This window comes from Dacryopinax primogenitus, assembly GCF_000292625.1.
Source record: "Dacryopinax primogenitus strain DJM-731 SS1 chromosome Unknown DACRYscaffold_7, whole genome shotgun sequence".
NCBI lineage: Eukaryota > Fungi > Basidiomycota > Dacrymycetes > Dacrymycetales > Dacrymycetaceae > Dacryopinax > Dacryopinax primogenitus.
In genome coordinates, this window is record NW_024467204.1 from 1104764 (window position 1) to 1124541 (window position 19778).

Sequence of the window (19778 nt, forward strand, 5' to 3'; positions counted from 1 at the left end):
TCTCCAGGTAGTTTCACCACATGAGATTGACCATACATAGTCATCGATGGCTACCCTGTACCACAGAACCTGAGAATTTCTAGATTAATGCTACACGATACTAGTGCTGATAAGCACGTAATGACAGGCACGACATGACCAAAGTGGTCGCAATACACAGTGAGTACGATATTGGGAGCCATTCAAATAGGGACAGATACTACCTGAGAAGTCCTGGCAAATCAAACTGCTATCCCAAATTTAGCATCAATCAAGGACGCTTCCGAGTGCTCCGAATCGCGTTTTTCTGTGGGGTCATCCCACTCATCATTCTCCCAACCCGGTGGGGGATCACCATCTCCCTCCCAATCTGCCTCCTTCACGATCTCCACCCGCACACTCCCATGTGTGGCGGTAGCACTCGTGTTGCGGAGGATCGACTGCATCCGATTGACTCCAGCGGTACTGGCCAGAAGATCCTGTGATCGTGTGACAGGTGCGACTGACCAACTTCCTCGTGCAGCCCGCATTTCGAAGATATCGCCCGTATGATGGCTGGATGCCATCTTTTCAGGTGCTTGTCGTAGGTTGATTGACACTACAGGTATTTAGACAAGATGCGCAGAGACAATTTAACAACGTACTGCGCGAACCAATAATATTGGCTATGACGAGAACCCATTCTCTCAGCATAAGAACCAAATATGTCTGGGGTCAGGGTGAGCACATGAGTACAAATTTCAAAATTCTTACATCGGCAAACGCGAATACGAGAATGTTTGCGGCCAGAACGAATAATTTGCTCTAATGACCCGTAAATGGTCTAGCTGATCTGCAAGACGAGATGTGGCGTACTGCATTGTAAACAAAACCATCACGGTCTAACGAAGAGATTAACGCATGTCAAAGATAGCAATTTGTTGAACTTACAAAGTATGTAAGCAATCAAGGTTGTTTCATCAGACTTTACGTGGTGCCATGCCCGTGCCAATGTCATGGTCACGGTTACCCTTTGTCGAAACGTAAGTCAAGTGCAGACGTGGAGTTCTAGAACTCACAGCTCGTAGCACGCCGCGGGTAACCAGATGGAAAAAAACGAGCGTGGGATAGTGCCGAAGCAGATGTTAACAATGGGAATCGGTGTTACCGTTGGTACTGAGGGCGTATCGGTCAGCACAGATCGCTGTGGAGAAACAGCTCGCTACATACGAATTTCATGTAGCATGAGGTAGAGAGTGATCGCCAGGGTGGCGCCAACATATAGGCACCATGTAATACCTAATACCCATGCAACCCATTTTGCGCCGTAGTATAACCTGCACGGGAGGTTACTCTAGGCACCCGAAATGAAGTTGCGGACATACGCATGTACCCGGATGGCAACGATTACTGCAGATAATTAGAACATGGTCTATGGCAAGGGAAACGGGACATTGAAACTCACGATTGACAACTGCGAGGCTGACGATGATGATGAGAGCTGGTTTTCGTTATGAGACTGGGACGAGTGAAGCATTGCGAGTTATGAACATACCGTTTGTAAGTGTCCAGACTTTACAACTAGCTCCCATTCAGCATCTGTGGAACTCCAATGCAAAAAAACAAGGGTTGTAAACGTACAACTATCAGCCAAGCGTCAGAAAGGGGCCCAAGTTAACAAGATCATTTGAACTCACTTTGACCGAAAGATTTGTTGCTAGTCCCCCAAGCTCTGTATCGAACGTCAACTCTTTCCCTCCCGGAAACATCCCCAATCCTACATACCATATAGATCTAGTGATGACTGTGAGGCAAGAATGGAAACATCTGAACGTGATAACGCACCAATTGCGACTATACAAGGAACGACATATCGATTAAACAAAAAGAGACTCTTTCCGAGGGAGCGTTCGGAGGGCCAGATGTATCTGACCTGCGTTTCTGATGAGCTTATCGATGTCCCAGTCTAAACCCTGAGCAAAGTACCTCAGCGGGGAATGTGAGCACTAAAGCAGAGTGCGGGGAAAGCAATCAGACGCGAACAACGCGCGAATAACAATAACATACGATGCTGGATGAATGTTAGCCATGCGGTTCAGGTAAGCAGAGGAAGGGCAAGGGCTCACATCATACACAAGCAGCGCAGCGCTCGCGACTAGCCGGCAGATGAGCATATGATTTCTGAAACAGCGGCGCAAGGGTGCTCACTGAGAAAAGACCGCACTAATTGCACATCCCTGAACTCCTGGGCCAACTGGTCGAGTATTCCACTCATTGCGATGAAGGCGGGGGACGGTGTTTAGAGGGGAGGCGACAAGAGGGAGCCAGCCATAGGCGCCTTGCGGGGTACGAGAGACGGCGGTGACGGTGGGGAACACGACAGTGGGAGTGAGAAAAAGGGTGGTCACAAATGCTCGCAACTCCTTTTAATGGATGACCCCATGGAGGGCCAAAGGGCGGAAGGAAGGCAGAAAATGATGAACCTGCCCAGAGGTGCCGACGTTCGCATGTGCAAGGATGGGGCGCGCGTTGCTTCTCGTGCTGCAGCATTGAAAATTTGAGACAGCCTTCTTACCCATGCCCAGTTCACCCGGGCCCTCGCGGGTTAGCGAGATATGATCTTAAAGCGCATCAAAATCGGGCCTAACTCCACGTTCCAGTGGCTGTTAAGGAACGGTGCCGGCCAGGAATGTACCTTCGTATCGCTTTGTTTTGACAGGACGAGACCCTTGAGAGGACCAGATGTCCACAAGAGATCTTCCACAGATACAACAATGCATTTCGAGAGCCACCGAATGGTCCTGGCCAGAGGAGGGTTTTCGTAGCCCCACATGCGCATGCTCGTTCCGGAAGCTCGGCAACTGAATAGCCGGATGCATTCCAGGCCAATTACGTAATACGTCGCCCAGGCAGAGTTGCGAGGGTCCGGGGCAGAACTCGCATGTAAACGCTTAAAGTAACAACGTTACAGTAACAGGAACAGGGTGCAAATTGTTTTTCGCTCGAGGAATTAGTCGGCAGGTCATATGGCCCTTATTGGACAGAATGGTGTTGTGCTGGTAGTGCGAATTTAATGTCAGTACAATAGCGCGAGGCGATGTGATTTGTAAGGCGAAAATCTGGTGGTGCAGCGTGGCGCATTAGCTCCGAAAAAAGGCACATAGCAAAACGCACCTATTCTGTTAAGAAATCTACTCTATCTGTTGTCATCAGACTGGAGGAAGACGTGCTGGGGTCGATATTGAACGTGACAAGTCGCCCAACGCGATTGATGGCGAGGCTGAACCCCAAATATCCGGGTTCATAGATATGCCGTAAGCAGGGTAAATCATCGGCCCACTTATCCACAATCCTGGCGGAGAGCGTGGTCATGACGATCAACTCCGGCGGGTAGTTATCGTATCGTCAAGGTGGGTCATCCAAGTGGTGAAAGCAGGACAGGTGAAAATGAGAATGTGTCATTCTGACAGATGTTGCCACCATTGTTCTGTAGATGCAAGGGAATAAGATGATGATGATAACATTCCAATCGACCTTTCTGAAGACAATGATCTTTTCGCATCTTCTGCAGAAGGCTAGACAGGATCTTGATGGAATGCTGGCCCCACTCAAAGCAAGGATGTCCGTGATCCACCGGTAAGCAAGTATGCTATAATCGTTGATGACTAGAAACGCCCTAAACGATCCCTTTCTGTCAAGCCCAGAGAGGGTCCGTCTCTTTATTCAAGCAAAGTTCAGGTCACCAGACAAGCAGGACGTTCCGCGATCCCGTTGGTCTACAGCATGATAGGTGGGCCGGTCGTCAAGGTCTAGAAATGGCCATAGTTACGCGCCCAGCTGGCAGGAAGAACGCGAGATGTTGCCAAAAGGAGTAAGATATCATTGGGCCGCAGTGAACGCGGCAAAACACCGAGAAGCTTGCGGGGCGGCAGGGGCCGGAGGGCATATGGTTGTCGAGAAGCTGTTGCGGAGCGATGTGATTCTCCAGGGTGGATTTGTATGCGTTCGATATTGCTGTAATGGAGTGGCAGGACCGTGTGAACAATTGCCTTCTCAGTCAAAAGCTGAATGAATAGCAATAAAAACCGGTCGGGCCGCTTGAGGGACCGAGTATGCCTCCGTTATGATGCAGAACACGTGATCAACTTGGAGCGCGCCGCTCGACGCGTCCTGCTCGACCCTTTTCACGCAGAGCCACTTCTTCATTCAGCGGCACATCCAGGCGCCCATCATTCACACGATCTGACAATACGACCCGACAGCCTTCTCTTGCACTCTAATTACAACAAGCAAACACTGTCGACATGGAGGAGGATCCCATAGCGGATCTGCGGTATATTCTTGAGGAGCTTACACAAGGAGAAGAGGAGACATGGTTCGCCAACTTGGCAGCCGTCGAGGAAGAACGTAATTCCTTATTGAAGCGCGTCCAACGCTCCGATGCCGAAGTAATTTATCTACGAAAAGCTCTGGTTGCAGCTCAAGAACACGTGGAACTACTGCGTTCGGAACGACCAACGCCGTCTGAGAACGACGAGAACTACGAGAACGACCGAGAGACCGCTGCTGTTGAGCGTTCACGAATCTCGGAGGATCTCGCTCGCCTAGGAAAGAGCATACGACATAAAGAGGGGTCAGTATCTCTGGTCTTGGGGGAAGAGCAGGATATTGACACCCTTCTCAGGGAAGTGTTGAAAGAGATACAACGGGTGGCAAGCTCAAGTAAACAACGGACACCACCTACCGCGTCCACGTCTGCATCGGTACTGCCTCCTATAGCCAGCCCAGAGATAAATTTCCGCGAATCAATCGGTCCTTCATCAAGTTGGGTGGATCCGGACGCATATGTTCAAACGATTGCGCCTCTGCTCGATGCGGTCGACCGTCTACGTGCAGAACGCGACGACCTTCGCCGTTCCCTAGATTTCGCACGCACCGAATATCGTTTCACGGTTGCGGATCTCGAAGAGCGATTGACACAGATGGCTGAGAAGGTTAAAGCCGTCGATAGTCAAACGAGTGGGGCGGAACTGCAGAGCCTCAGGCAGGAGCTTGAAGTTCAAAGGCGGAGAGCGGACGAAGCTGAGGCTCTGGAGCGCCGACTCGACATTCAGAAGCAAGAACTATCTCAGGCCGAAGCCACAATAGCTCGCTTGCAAACAGCCGTTGCGAATAGCTTGACTCAGCCCTCCACCAACGCCGAAGGCGACGCGGCTGCTCTTCGGGCAGCGCTGTCACATGCTGTCGGTGATGCACAGATCATTTCCGACCAGCTCGCAGCGTGCGAAACCAGATTGGCAACAAGACAAGAGATGATCGAAGCGCTGCAAGAGGAGCTGGAAGAGATTGGTAAACAACGAGATGCCCTTGGATCAGAAGTTGAGTCCCTGCAAGCCTCACTCGCCAGAGCAGCTTCAACTGTCGGGAACGAGGTGCTGAAGAACGAGCATCGATCGCTCAAACTTGAGATGCAAGCGCTAGAGGCTGCTCTTCTGAAAGCAGAGAAGGCAGCAAAGACCGCACAACATACCGTAGATTCTCTCCGCGCGGAGACCGCTGCCTCCAACTCTGGCGACACCGATGAGACTGTTCGCTTACTGCGGGCTCAGAGGGACGACCTTCAGAAGAAAGTTGTGGAGCGCGACAACCTCGTGCACGAAGTGCGCAAGGAGATCATGCGCGTGGACACGAACCTCAAGATGGCGGAGATGCGGATTGAGCGGCTTGGCAAGGAGGCTACCCAGCATCAAGCAAGGAAGGAAGAGCTGAAGAAGCAGATTGTGGAGCTTGAGGCTGAGCGAACGGAACGGATAGATACGATCTTCACTCTGGAAGCGGAGAAGCTTGAGCTTCAAAATGCTCTGAACACTCGGGCGACATCGCAGCAGGGTATTGCCGGCGATTACGCCGCACTGTTGGAAGAGAAGGAAGCATCCGATGCCATGCAGGAGACGCTGCAAGCACGCATCGATTCACTCCACCAGATCATCTCTGAGTTCCAAGCTTCAGAAGAGAGCCTCAAAGCAGAGCATCAGGATCTCACAGAACGGTTGCGAATCATGGAATCTGCGCCTGTTGAAGTTCCATCAAACGATGAACTCGTCCCTACCATTGCCGCTCTCTTTGCCGCTGTGCACCAGAAACGCGTACACCAATCAAGGAACGAACGACTTGATGCCGAAATTACCGCCCTTCGATCCTCGTTAGGCTCGAAATCCCACGATCTTCAGATCGCCATCGCGACCATCGAAGCCACCACCGTTGAACGTGCTGCAGTCCAGGCAGAGCTCGTCTCTCTTAAAGAACAGCAGTCTCAATCAGCCACGGCACTTGTTGCCAGCCAAGCCAAGGTACAGAAACTTTCCGAGGAACTGTCCACAGCGCGCACGGAGGTTGAGATCATGCTGGAGCGCGTTTCCAAGGTTCAGTCATCCACGAACATGCGTTCCGAGGAAGCACAGGAAAAACTCGAGCTATTGGAGAAGACTAGTCAAGAACTGCAAGCTCGCCTGACAGCCGCTGAAGAAGAGCTCCAAGCGGCTGTGGAAGTTCGTAAGCAGCTTGAGGAGGAGCGGGAACGCCTCCGAGCAGACTTGCGTGAGCTTGACGCAACTCTCATCAGCGCACAGCAGGAAGCAGCCGAAAGCAAGATTCACGAAGCCTTTGTGGGTGCTCTCCAAATTCAGCTGGAGGAACGGGAGAAGGAACTTGCCACAGTGCGTGAAAGCAACGCTGCCGAGCTGGCTTCGGAGCGTGAGGCGGCGAATGCTCAGACGCAGGAGCTCACCGATACAGTTGCCGCACTTGAAAGCACGATTACTGCGCTCGAATCCAAGACGGCGGATCTCGAGACCTTCCGCCAGAAAGCAGGAGAGTTCGACGGACTCAACCAACAGATGAAGATCAACCATCAAGCTCATATGGAGGAGACGAAGAGTTTGAGGGAAGAGCTTGTGGCCGCTGGAGACCGCGCAACTGCAGAGATGAGTAGAGCAGAGCAGCTTGAACGCCAACTTGTGAACGACGCCCAGGCTGCCAAGCAGGCACAGCAAGAATTGCAGTCGCAACTGCATGAATTGGAGCAACGCGTGAAAGATGAACAGGCTCTTAATGCTCAACTCACGGCGGACCTCACATCGGCCAAGGAGAGCGCGTCGCAGCAGGAACGTGCAAGCGTATCTCTGCAATTTGATACTGCATCTGCTCAAAGCGACCTCAAGAGGGAGCAGGCTGCGAGAGTAAAGTTGCAGGACCAGATTGATCAAAGGTATGCCACTCCATCCCCCAGGTTCATTCTCTTACATTGTTACAGCATGAATGAGATCACCCGTCTGCAGGCGGAAGTCAAGCTTCTTCGTGACAGCCTCGCGCATGCGCAGGACGTGGCTGTTGAGGCCGAGCAGAAGCTTGCCGAGGCCGAATCGCGAACAGCACACGCCAAGTCCTCCGCGCAACTTGTCGAACTCAACTCTCGAATCGAAGACCTGGAGGCACAGTTGCGGAAGAAATCCACAGAGGTCGAAGAGGCAGACGACAAGATGATCGTGGTGTACAAAGAAAAGAAGAAATTGGAAATGAGGGTTGACACGCTCAACAAGAAGCTCACGAGCTTGCAGGCTAAGCTGGTAGCTGCGAAAGATGCTCCCCCGGCTGCAGCAGTCGCGAGCAAAACACCAGCTACCAAGGCGCCTATGCCACGGACGGTATCAGCAAGCTCTGATCCATCAGGCCGCAAGAGCCCGGCAAAGGCATCAGCTACCTTCCCATCCACATCGGGGCCTCGTTCCTTCAACCGCACCACCTCTGTTCCGACCAACATCTTTGGCAATTCTACCGATCCGGTGCCTCCACCACCCGCCGCTAGCACGGAGCAGAACACAAGGACGCTCGCTCCCATCCCTGCACAGATCTCCCCCATCCGACCACTACGAGTCCATCCCAAGCACGTCGACGACCTTGCGCCTAGCCATATCATTGGCCAGAAACGCCCACTCCCGATTGAGTTCACCGAGCCCATCATCGATAAGGAATATGTTCCCGCTCCTGCGCCGACGCCCAAGAGCCCAGCTAGTACGCTACGCAAGTTGAGCAAGAATCGGACTGGCTTCACCCCCGTTCGCAGCCCAGCGAAGCGGACTGTGAGCGATATCACCAACCTTGGTGCGAGTCCTGCACCTTTGGCAATGAAGCCACGGGTAGTGTCCAAGCCGCTTTCAGATATGGGGGATTATAGAGCACCTTTGTTGTCGAGTGGAAGGATGATGAGCAGCACGAGCGAGGGGTTGTTCAACCAGATTACGCAATCTCTGAAGCAGCATTAGTTTGAGCAGTTGATTCGCTTTTCTGATATTTGCATATTCACTCACTTACGCACATCATGACATTTATTTTCCTGGTTCTGTATAAGGACCTGTTGTGGGAATGTATATAGCTTTGTAGCCATATTGCCTTGATTTGTACGATTTTCAGCGTAGTCATGCATATTTCTCTCCTTCACTAATTGTGGACATCGACGCAACAAGCGCCCAAGGAAACGCGTCGGAAATTTGTCCATTCAACGACGGCGACACTTCATTTATTCTCTCCATGCCGTCTCAACCGATATGCGCTGACTGAACCTATCCTGATAGCTTTATAAATGCCCTCATTTAACATATCAGTACCTGGCATGTCCTCTAGTTCAACAAATACCGCTGCGCCGGTATTGCAAGATGAGCAGGTGTATGGCCTGTCCCAAGCGTCCACGAGTACGGCAACCCCGCCTCCCAGCGGGCAGAAGCGTTCTACTTTGGAGAGTATTATGTCTAAGTAATTCGTATATTTGTCCAAAAGGACGTGAGCTGACGTTAGGGTCAGTCCCATTTTCTCGGCTGGTTTTGCGCTCATAGTATGTGCACACCGCCTTGCGTTGGGCTATTGCTAACACCACCTAAAGGGTGTCGGCACTGGCCTCGCCCTACTCCGACGTGGGATGCTCTCGGCCGACACGCTCGTCCGCCGGCGTCTGCTAACAACGCTCGAGATCCCCTCGACCGACCTCTCCCACCCTTGGGTACTCTCCTGGCTCTCCCGTCAGTCGTCGCCTTTCTCCGGCCGAGGGCGAGGGTTCCGCTCTCACCAGCTAAGCGTGAACACTAGTGTGAATAAGCGGGAGAGTGGGGTGACGGATGTCGAGTTTAAGCAGGTGCCGGGGGAGGGCACACATTGGATTAGGTATAGAGGTGCGTGGATGCAGGTATGTTGCCTGCTTATTCTCTCTTCGCTGAGCTTACGGACAACGCACTGTTCCTATTGGTTAGGTAAGGAGAGAGCGGAATGAGAGGATGATCGACGTAAAGTCCGGTACGCCCTGGGAGAAAGTCTCCCTCACAACGCTCTCCCGCGACCGGGCGTTATTCGATATCATCCTCCAAGAGGCGTACGACCTTGGGTCTAAGGCGATCGAGAACAAGACGATGATATACAGCGCCTGGGGCGCAGAGTGGAGGCCGCTTGGGCCACCGAGGAGGAAGAGAGAGCTGGATAGTGTCGTCCTTGCTCATGGGGTTAAGGAGCGGATTGTGGAGGATATAAGGACGTTCATGGGACGGGAAACGTGGTATGCTGATAGAGGTACGCCGTCACCTGTAATTCTCGTGGTTGTGCTATGACTTGCTTACTGTTCTACAGGAATTCCCTACCGAAGAGGTTATCTGCTCTCAGGCCCGCCAGGCTCTGGCAAGTCATCCTTCGTCCAAGCTTTAGCCGGGTCACTATCCATGGACATCTGTATCCTCAACCTGTCCGAGCGAGGACAAACAGACGACAAGCTTAGCCACCTCCTGATCAACGCCCCTCCGCGCAGTATCATCCTCTTGGAAGATATAGACGCGGCATTCAATCACCGAGTGCAGACCTCGGCCGATGGGTAGGACTTTCTCTCCAGAACTGCTGGTTCGCAGCTGACTGAACGACTAGATACCAATCCGCTATCACCTTCTCCGGCCTGCTCAACGCCCTAGACGGCGTAGGCGCAGCCGAGTCGCGCATAGTGTTCATGACGACCAACCATCCGCAAAAGCTTGACGCTGCGCTTATCCGGCCCGGGAGGGTAGACATGCACGAGACGCTAGACGACGCTACCCCCGCCCAGGCGAAGGAGATGTTTGAACGGTTTTATGCTGGTCAGGAGGGGGTGGAAGAGGGGGCAGGGAGGTTGGGGGAGATGGTTAGGGACAGGAATGTTAGTATGGCCGCGCTGCAGGGGCTGTTTATCGTGTCTGCTGAAGGTCCGGACATGGCGCTAAAGTTGCTGAAGGCGATGCTGGAGCAGGAGCGCGTCCCAATCTAACACGGTCGGCTCGTACCCATTGCAACGTGCAGGAAATACTGGAGAAGGTGGGGATGAGCGTGTATCTCCAACCTAGGCAAAAAGCAGCGTTGGCCCTCAAGCAAGGATATAATCTCCATGTTCAGAATTCCCCACAGCTTCGTCAGCTATGTTACACCACTCACAATGCCACAATGTCAAGAGAGCACTCCTAAGATGAAGGAAATCAAGGGAAAGATGCCTTGCTATGCGCTGGAGACTGCCACAAGCATCGTCCTATCTTCCCATGCCATCTCCTGCTTCAACGCTCCCGTTAAGATCAGCTCCTGCGAATAGACTCTCGTGCCCTCCTCAGCAGTAGCAAGTGGCTTCCAATACTTCTCGTCCTCCACACAAGAGATGATGTGCTGGTTGTCTTCTAGTTCCTTCGTCAGCGGCTGCTGCACCTTCTGCACCTTGCCTCCGCATGCTTCGATGATCTTCTTCAGTGACTGGAAATCGACTTTGACAGTAGGCGTGATATGGAATTTGTGACCCTGCATGAGCGGCTTCTTGGCGGCCCGGGCGAGCGCGTCTGATAGTTTGAAATCGTAGTCGTGCTCCTTGGCGGTATCCTTGACAGCATATTCCCTCTCAGCTGCATGATGAACCGTCAGGTTTGAGTTGGTTCTCATCAACGAGTTCACTCACGTAACAGACGCTCTGCCTCAATGGACTTGGTGACCCAATCTTTCGTAACGATCTTCGGAGCGTTCGCCATCGCCACGAGGAACTTCTCAGTTCTCGAGATGCCTTTCGCGATAACATGCGTACATTCCCTGGCATCCGAAACCATGATGACACCGAGCGCCTCAAGAGCCTACTAAGGTGTCAGCATCGTGCGGAGAACAGTGGGTGGATACCGACCCTTTGTTCTGCTGAAGTAAGATTTATCTGGGTGGCAATTGCCTTCACTTGTTTGGCCGGAGGCGTTTCGGCTTTCTTTGTGCTTTTCGCATTGGCATTCGCCTTCGGTGCCGTAGGCTTCTTCGGGTGTTGAACGTGCACCACTTCTTCGCTTTCAGCGTCATCGTCACTCACAACAGCACGTTTCTTTCTGGGAGGCCCCACTTTAACCCCTTCCTTGAGCGGCTTCTTTGCTACAGGTGTATTCTCTCTCGCTTCTCTGCTCCCCCTTCCGCGTTTGTGCTCAACCTCTTTAGGATGCATGGGAGGGCGTTCATCGGCACTGTCATCGGTGGTGAGTGTTACAACTTCTGGTGCCGGAACTTTGATCCGACCCAAGTCATTCAAGTGGTGCCCGTGCCGCATCTCTTTCGAGAACTTGTTCGCATCTTCCATCGCAATATGTAGCGATTTCTCAGCAGCAACAGCGGCACTTCGTCGTGGCCGATTGTCCCAGGAAGTGCTCGCGATTGCACTTGACGAAGGACCATCGGAAGCTAGAAGTTCGACCCCGCTCGCAGGAGAAGAGGGACGCTTGCCTTTCCGCTGTTTTGGGGGAGGTACACGGCCGCGAGAAGGTCCAGGAGCGTCAGACATATCTTCATCTTCTGTCAGGGCCGAGCTTGGAAGGGGTTTCGCAACGGTTCGGGAAGTTGAAATAACTCTTTTTGATGGAGCTTTTCTTGTGGCTTTGGTTTCCAGCCCTTCCATAGGATCATCTGGTAGTTCGGAGTCCGACGTGGGAGATGGCATGCGTAAGGTGCGGGAAAGTGGCCTCGGCTTGGGCCGCGTTGAAGAAGATTTGAGCGAAGGCTTCTGGACTTGGCCCTTCTCAGAATCGGAGGATATCTCAACCACTGGTGTATTCGCAGGTGCCTGGGAGTTGATTTTGGTCCTCTTCGTTGGTGGCTCACTCTTGTCAGGACTCGAGACGGCTTGCCGCTTCGAACTGGGGGGCGTGTCTTCAGGGCGCATAGGGCTACTCGTCGCAGGCACTATGCGGCCGGTGGGCATCTCAGGATGAAACAGAGGAGTCTTCGACAATGGCCTAGCTGTTCTGTGTGTCGGCGTGGCAGCGTTATCTGTACCGACCATTTCGTCAACTTCGTCTTCCTCTTCGGGTTGTGGCGCTGTACCTCCCACAAGTGCGTCGGCGTCTGTGGCATGATGCCTTCCGTTCAGCTTGCGGGTTGGTGTCGACTGCGCGGAATTGTGCTGTGCGGATTTGCGAGACTTCTGAGGGGAAACTTCGGCTTCTGTTTCGCTTTCTGATTCGGCTTGCTCTTCCTTTGGGATGTTGACAGTGATCTCTCGCTTCGCTCCCAGAATCGCACTCCACTCAATATTCCGCATAGCATACTTGTTTCCACTGACAGGAGATTCCTTCCAATCCACAAAACAGTCTTCCAGCCAAAGGTGGTTAACAACAGGGATTTTCCATTCTTCTGCTCGCTCAATCTTTGCGCTGACTTTCTCGTTAGGCGGGCAATAGCCAGCGATGACGTGAGTCGTCGAGCCAGACATTGTTGGAGTGAATTTCGCCCCAAGCGCCTCAATCAGCAGCTTGACGTAGTCCCGTGCAGGCCCGGTATAGTTAGTCACAGTCATTTCCTGCCAGAAGGGTAAACCTCTGTCCCGGAGAACGCTACGACACGTACATAGGTGGCAAAATTGCCGCAAGGTCCCTTTGGATGAGGAAAATGCATGAGCTGTTCCCGCGGATTTGATAGCCGACCGTCCCGGAGAGCATAAACGAGCCATTCTAGGGTGCCAACAGTTTTCTTCCTCTTGAACGCCTAGTATCACGAACATCAGCGATGTTCAACACGTGTGCCATCTATGTGCCCACAGAATAGAATTCATGTCCGTCCTGGAGTGCCGTAACGAGAATGTCAGCCTTCGATACGCTCTCGGCGATGACCCCTCCGGCATCGCGTATTCGTGATTCAAATGCTTCGCGTCTTTGCGAGGTCAGCCGCAGACTATCCGAGAGCAGCACGCGCTGGTTCCCGAACATATCCTTCTGCTTCGCGCGGATCTGAATAATCCATCAGCACACGTCAAATCCGCTGGCACGGCGTGCTGACCTTGGACATATCTTGGTCCGCCTTTGCGTACTGTATGCTCTTATACAGCTGTGACTGATTCTCGTCGTACTTCCAGGGTTCTGGAATCTGGCTTCCGCCAGGTTTCATCAGCGGAGGGTCGGGGAACTCGTACATCCGAGTAGGGACAAGATGTGCGGCCTTGAACGAGTCGTCGAACCAATGGGGTAGAACCACTTTCATTCCCGTCCGGTGCTGGTGCTTCATGGCAATGTTATACTTCTCCTGCGTTTGGGTTAGGCAGCGTCTATCGGGTATGACGGCAACCACTCACTCCGTTTGGCGAGAGCACGAACAGATGCGTCACCTCTTTCGTCAGTGGTCCACGCCATTGACCACCCAGTCCAACGATGCCCGCTTGTATCACTTCAACATCTCGTGCAGGAAGCTGTGTAAATTCTATCAGAATGGACGCATATATGACTCAAATGAGTGCTCACATCTGACGCGCATCCCACGATGCCAGAGAAGAGCATCTTCGGATCCGGGGAATAGAAGCGTTCCTCCTGCCTAATTCCTAGCGCCATACATCGTGTGACCCACGCAGGAGTAACAAGATGTATTCGTTTTCCGTCTGTCTCCATATCGATGCCAACCTCGAGGCTATCTGTGATGATGTGGGTTGCCTCCCTCTCGACTTCTGCTTCGGTCGCGCCGTTCGCGTCCAACGCCGCCATTAGCTTTTCCACATCCTCTTTCTTTATCGAGCGATGAATAGTAAATTTGACATCCTGGAATAAGAAGCTCTCCATCGTGAAAGACGGGAAAAGAGAAAGGAAATTAGGTATATGAGATGGCCACGCTGCACTGATTGATGACGAGGTCAACCAGTCAGAAGGATCAGGGTCGCGTGCCTCACCGGAGGCGAGTGCTCGGAGGCACGCGTCGCGACGCGTCTTCTTTCGCATTACAGTAAACAATCCGTTGGTATGTGGCCATCATCACTTATGTTTGCCTGTCTGGAAAAATGTGACCTCTTGGGATACTGGATTTTCGTCTCTGAACTTCTGACCTGGTTGTCTGTCATCTTACAATGGTGGCCTGAAACCTTGGCTCTATTTGATGCACTGCTAAAAGTCAATCGCCCATGTGGTGGTATCTCTGCTGATGGTCATGTACTTGACCACCTAGGCTAGGGTTGGCCCTTTGAAGACTTGATTCGATGTGCTTTTCTATTGAGTATCAGCGAACATAACGCGGGTGTTGTGTATAACGTCGAACATGGCATGGACATTAACGCCGATGTCAATAACGCCGATGCCCTCATCTCTCATTCTCGCAGTTTCATTCCCCCGAGTCAAGTTGGTCTACGTCATAACCACCTCTGGCGGCTGAAAAGTAGAGCGACGTCAATCATCTGCTCTCCGTGGCTGTAAAAGTTTGACCTCTTCAAGTTGGAGCTCGGTGTGGTTCAGCACCACCGTATTCTTCAGTTCGCCGTTGGAGATCTCGACTTTGGCTCATGTCACCTTCCTGAGGGAAGTACATATCCTATCGGTGATGCTCGATGACGGTCACAGTGCGCACGCTCTTGACTCCACAAGGCGTACCTATACATAGCTTGCTTAATCATACGGTTCCCTAGATTATACATTTGAACGCGCTGGATACGTTCTCTCTCTCCATCTGTCAACAACCCTCAAAGTTCAATCTTGAATCACCCCTAAACTTCCCTAGACGAGCAACGAGCGACAATGTCAGACCCCACCAGCCGTCCAGAGCGTACCTCGCCTAACTACGACCTATACCAACGTGAGATCTTCAAGGATGGGTCGTACGGCACACTGCCCTCATTCAGCACTGTGAGCGCCAACTTTCATTCCCCCATCCTTACGTCTCCTCTTCCGGTCTCCTCTCTCTGACTCTCCCCATCTTAGGATCCCGACCAACTCGAAGCCGTAGCCGCGTCCAAACTCTCCGAACGCGGTCGCCTGTACGCCCTGTCCAACGCCGGTCTTTCCCTCACCGCCCGCACCAACCGCGCCGCCTTCGCGGCATACCAGATCATCCCACGTATGCTACGTCCCACCCTCGAGCGAGACATCAGCACCACTCTCTTTGGTCACCATATTCCCGCTCCTATTGGGTTTGCCCCGGTGGGGGTGAACGAGATCTACAATCCGGAGGGAGAGCTGGCGGTCGCGAGCGTGGCTGGAGAGCTGGGATTGCCGTATTGTTTGAGTACAGCTAGCAGCCGGAGTGTGGAGCGCGTGGCGGAGGCGAACGACGCTGGTGCGAAGGCGGCAGGGAGGGCAGAGGGAGGGCCGAGATTCTTCCAGCTGTATTTGCCGCACAATTGGGAGCTGGCGGAGAGCTTGTTGAAGAGGTGAGCGCTGGTGGGTTTGTACGCACCGGACGCTGATAGAATGCAGGGCGTGGGACAACGGGTTCGACGTGTGTATCATGACGCTGGACACGGACCATCTAGCGTGGCGACACGGGGATGTAGCGCAAGCCAACTACACGTTAACTCCGTTTTTCCTGCACAGAAGCACTGTTTCTGATTTTGGCCAGGTTCTATTACGGACAAGGGAACGAGATGGGCTGGACCGATCCCGTGTTTCACAAGTACCTCGAGGAGAAGGGGATAGACGTAAGTTCCATCCTTTCTCTTCCTCACGTCGGAAACTCATGTACGCTCAGCCAAAGAAAGACCCCAAAACAGCCGGACGAGCTTGGATTGACACTGTATGGCATGGGAAGGCGCATTCGTGGGATGACCTGCCAAGAGTGATCAAGTTATGGAAGGACATCTCGGGTGGGAAGCCGTTTGTGCTAAAGGGTACGTTCGGGCCATGCACACTCCCCTAGATAGAACACCACTTGTTTGTTCCGGGTGCTGAAAGATGCAGACAGGCATCCAGTGCGTAGAAGACGCCCTCCTCGCTAACCGCAACGGCTGCGACGGGATCATTGTCTCCAACCACGCCGGGCGACAAGTCGACGGAGCCGTCGCATCCCTAGAGATGCTGCCCGAGATCGTGGATGCCGTAGGTGGGGATATGACGGTGATGTTCGACTCTGGCGTGCGGACGGGGGCGGACGTCTTCAAGGCGCTTGCCTTGGGGGCGAAGGCGGTCTTTATCGGGAGGTGCGTGTGCTGTGTGCGTCTGATTATCGACATAGCTCACGTCCCCCATCTGAAGATTATGGATCTATGGCCTGGCGATTCAAGGTGCTCCTGGTGTGAGGCATGTGACGAAGTCCCTCTTGGCGGACTTTGACAGTCTGATGGATCTTGCTGGGTACAGGAGTTTGGGGGAAGTGAGTCGAGCGGCACTGAAGATACGAGATATAGCGAGGTTGTAGATAGTTTCCAGCGGAAAATATCAATGTTTGACTAGACAGCACATCCATAAAGTACTTGAAGAGGTGACAATCGTCCGCCGCGATGTATTATTCGGAGATAGACTAACTCCGACGACCTTTCGAATTTCCTCCGTTTATTTTGTCCAAATTCGCTCTGCTGCTCATCGTCTTCGAAGCCTTGCTCGCCGTCCTCAGCGTCGTCCTCGCTGACCTCCTCCTTCTCCATTCTTTCCCAACAGGGAGGAGGACCATCAGCCATGCTCAGCACAGCACGATTATCCCTATTCAGCGGCGCACGCCCATCATGTTCCCGCTCTCTCTCCACCACCTCTCTGTGCTCAGCTGCAGTGGCCGTCGCACCCACACGCATAACCGCATCGATGAAGCAACTTCTTCCTCCCAAAAAATCGCCATTCGTACGCATTGACGGCCCTTACAAAGTGTACAAGCCCCTGACACCGAGTATCCGCCATCGCCGGGACGTGTACAACCCGCACTTGTACACCGGCGCGCCTATCCGCGTGCTCACGGTAGCGAAGCGCAAGACCGGAGGGCGCAACAAAGCTGGCAGAATTACGGTGCGGTCTGTTGGTGGAGGAGCGAGACAGAGGATCAGGATCGTCGACTTCAAAAGGAGCGAACCTGGGAAATGCGACGTGATACGGATCGAGTTCGACCCCCGCCGTTCGGCACATATCGCTCTCATCCGACAACGTAACCCTAAAGCGAAGCAGGTTTTTTCGTACATCCTTGCGCCAGATGGGATACGCGCGGGGGACGTGGTGGAGAGCTTTAGGTATGGGATACCCGATGGATTCGTGGAGGGATTTATTGATGAGAGGAAGAGTATTCCCCCACCAAAGGAAGATAAAGGGAGAAATCGAGGGGAGAAGCACACGGCTCCGGCGGTTGTGGAGGAGCCATCATTATCCAAGCCAAAAGAGCCGGAATACGACGAGGACAGCGTGGCGGAGCTGGAGGCGGAACTGGCCGCGTTAGAAGCCGCGGCTGAACAGGAAGCACTGGAGGCGCAGGCACTCAAGGCAGAACACGAGGTAGAAGAAGGCGGTGCACTTCCCCCTGTAGAAGAACTGGAAGAGAGCATCGAGGCCGAAGACGGCGCCGGCACGGAAGGCGAGTTCCTTCCCGATCCAGCTGCTGCCCTTGACAGGACCCCACCGCAAGGAGCTATCGATGCCCAGCCAGACTTTCAGCAGCCTGCCCAGCCTGTGAGTCGTCTCAACCCCGCCGTGCAAGCTAAGATGGCCGAGCACGTTCGTGGCGCAACAGCGACGACTTCTCAGCTCGCGCTCGGTGTGCTCCGCATGACCACTATCAAGCCTGGCAACGTCCTCCCTCTGCGACTCATTCCCCGCGGAGTGCAGATCCACAACATCTCTCTTCACCCCTACGGCCCTATGAAACTCGTGCGAAGTGCGGGCAGCTATGGAGAAGTGGTCGTCCATGAGCCGGATGGGAAGTATTCACATGTGCGACTGCAGAGCGGGGAGGTGAGGAAGATCGGACAAGAGTGCTGTGCCACTATTGGAAAGGTCAGCAACGAGCATTGGAAAGGGAGGATGCTTGGCAAGGCGGGGAGGAGCAGGAGGCTCGGTATAAGACCTCACGTCCGTGGTGTGGCCATGAACGCGTATGTCCTCATCCTCATTATCTTCAACTTGTGCTAATGACATTGCAGTGTCGACCATCCCCACGGAGGAGGACGTGGGAAATCGAAGGGTAACAAGCACCCACGCTCTATCTACGGCTGGTTGGCTAAGGGCAAGCGTACGCGTAAGCCTGGTCCGCGTGGACATAAAGGTGCGAATACGATGGTTGTTACGGAGAGGCCGAGAGGGAAGGAGAAGAGCAAGAAGGGCTAGGTTGGGGTTAGGAAGTAATATAATGTCATTCACCTTGCAATTATGCAGGGAGACTGCTACAGCAATGACAGCTTGCAAGAACTGCAGGCCTAACCAAATCTTTCCTTAGCCATCTTCTTGAACATCTCCATCGTTCCCTGCTCTTTCTCGCGCAACGCTCGTGTTCTCTCATTCCTCTCTGCCTCTAGCTCCATCCGTTCCGTTCGCTTCTTCTCCTCAAACCGAGATTTCGCCGCATCTCTCTGTCGTAGCCTATCACCATCATATGAGCACCAGGAACAGCGAGGAGGCGGGAACCGGCACATACCGATCCTGAAACGAATCTCCTCCCATTAAGCTCTTGTCATCCATCTCCAAGCCCGCATCATCCCCTTTATCCCTAAACGATCTATCCGCCTCCCTCTTCTCTCTCTTCTTCTCCAACATCCTCTCTCTCCCTACTTCGCGGGGTGCGACCTCCTCCAACCGGTCCCGAGCATCACGTTTGTCCAATGCACGAGAGCGAGAGCGGTCTTGAGCACGCAGTTCTTCAGCAGATTCCTGAGCGAAACGGAGGTCTGACGCGGACGGCAGAGTAGGGCCAGCGACTCTTGATGGCCCTGCGCGTCTCTCCGTCTCTGGTGTCTCGGAAAGGGCAGCGCTGGGTTTTCCCCAGGTGGCACTTCCGACGTCCCCGCGGGCTCGTTCTAGCGCCTCGCGTTCGGCGCGATTCGACTGGTCGGTGAAGGACCACCGGAAGGCCGTTTGAGAGGCCGGGGCGGTCGAGCTGGAGTTGATGCCTGCGTAAATAGATCCTACATATACATTCATCGATGAAAGCTTGTGTGGAAGAATAGGATGTACGGGGAAGACGACCACGATTCCATGAGCGTACGAACTTCTTGAAGTACGAGCGTGCTTTCTCTCCACTGAGTTCATCAAAGTACTGCGCCATCACAGTCATCAGCAACCTATGTTCCCCATGAAATCGTATCCAGCAGCACATACCCTTCTCTTCTCATCCTTGAGCCATACTCGGAACTCGTCATTCTTCGCATAATAGTCCTTTTCCGAGATCTCTTTCGCACCATAAGGAAGTTCTACCTCTGACTCTTCTGAGGGCGTTGGCGAGCGCTCATCTTTCTCCGTATGTCGTCGTCGTTTGTGAGGTCGAGGAGAAGGAGTGCGAGAACGGGTTGACATGGTGGTTGACTGAGAAGTAACGGTCAGTGAGGCGTGTGACTGCTATGCTGTCGGTCATAAACTACACGTCCGTTATCGCCGACTTAC

The 19778-nt window shown here is 53.3% G+C and overlaps 7 protein-coding genes across 7 annotated transcripts; 4 read left to right on the forward strand and 3 right to left on the reverse strand.

The window, feature by feature from the left end:
* Positions 1 to 15: 15 nt before the first annotated feature.
* DACRYDRAFT_21820 (uncharacterized protein) lies at positions 16 to 2318 on the reverse strand. Its single transcript, XM_040772558.1, has 17 exons — positions 2167 to 2318; positions 2085 to 2113; positions 2046 to 2049; positions 1945 to 1964; positions 1804 to 1891; positions 1744 to 1752; positions 1654 to 1690; positions 1514 to 1539; positions 1424 to 1459; positions 1344 to 1368; positions 1189 to 1295; positions 1038 to 1134; positions 910 to 989; positions 835 to 860; positions 733 to 783; positions 624 to 687; positions 16 to 577 (listed from the first exon to the last, which is right to left on the reverse strand). The coding sequence occupies exons 1-17, from the start codon at positions 2231 to 2233 to the stop codon at positions 222 to 224; spliced, it is 1122 nt and encodes a 373-aa protein (XP_040629756.1). The 5' UTR covers positions 2234 to 2318; the 3' UTR covers positions 16 to 221.
* A 1944-nt stretch (positions 2319 to 4262) lies between these two features.
* On the forward strand, positions 4263 to 8427 carry DACRYDRAFT_115844 (uncharacterized protein; the record flags this gene model as incomplete). Its single annotated transcript, XM_040770084.1, has 2 exons — positions 4263 to 7225; positions 7271 to 8427. The coding sequence occupies 2 exons, from the start codon at positions 4263 to 4265 to the stop codon at positions 8277 to 8279; spliced, it is 3972 nt and encodes a 1323-aa protein (XP_040629757.1). The 3' UTR covers positions 8280 to 8427.
* A 460-nt stretch (positions 8428 to 8887) lies between these two features.
* DACRYDRAFT_66078 (uncharacterized protein) lies at positions 8888 to 10458 on the forward strand. The gene is made up of 4 exons (XM_040775802.1): positions 8888 to 9193; positions 9258 to 9570; positions 9628 to 9865; positions 9916 to 10458. The coding sequence occupies exons 1-4, from the start codon at positions 8930 to 8932 to the stop codon at positions 10286 to 10288; spliced, it is 1188 nt and encodes a 395-aa protein (XP_040629758.1). The 5' UTR covers positions 8888 to 8929; the 3' UTR covers positions 10289 to 10458.
* A 2122-nt stretch (positions 10459 to 12580) lies between these two features.
* On the reverse strand, positions 12581 to 14112 carry DACRYDRAFT_78769 (BRCT domain-containing protein; the record flags this gene model as incomplete). The annotated part of the gene is made up of 3 exons (XM_040776359.1): positions 13758 to 14112; positions 12871 to 13008; positions 12581 to 12823 (listed from the first exon to the last, which is right to left on the reverse strand). Coding segments are annotated over exons 1-3 (693 nt in total), but the record flags the coding sequence as incomplete, so codon positions are not given.
* Positions 14113 to 15011: 899 nt separating this feature from the next.
* On the forward strand, positions 15012 to 16626 carry DACRYDRAFT_51161 (FMN-dependent alpha-hydroxy acid dehydrogenase; the record flags this gene model as incomplete). Its single annotated transcript, XM_040775029.1, has 7 exons — positions 15012 to 15119; positions 15195 to 15643; positions 15690 to 15782; positions 15832 to 15910; positions 15961 to 16099; positions 16174 to 16408; positions 16464 to 16626. 7 exons carry the CDS (start codon positions 15012 to 15014, stop codon positions 16624 to 16626), a joined length of 1266 nt encoding a protein of 421 aa, XP_040629760.1.
* A 192-nt stretch (positions 16627 to 16818) lies between these two features.
* On the forward strand, positions 16819 to 18397 carry DACRYDRAFT_115847 (uncharacterized protein; the record flags this gene model as incomplete). Its single annotated transcript, XM_040770085.1, has 2 exons — positions 16819 to 18277; positions 18326 to 18397. Coding segments are annotated over exons 1-2 (1464 nt in total), but the record flags the coding sequence as incomplete, so codon positions are not given.
* Positions 18398 to 18598: 201 nt separating this feature from the next.
* DACRYDRAFT_94529 (uncharacterized protein) lies at positions 18599 to 19691 on the reverse strand (the record flags this gene model as incomplete). Its single annotated transcript, XM_040777227.1, has 4 exons — positions 18599 to 18761; positions 18817 to 19303; positions 19353 to 19434; positions 19497 to 19691. 4 exons carry the CDS (start codon positions 19689 to 19691, stop codon positions 18599 to 18601), a joined length of 927 nt encoding a protein of 308 aa, XP_040629762.1.
* Between the last annotated feature and the right edge of the window lie 87 nt (positions 19692 to 19778).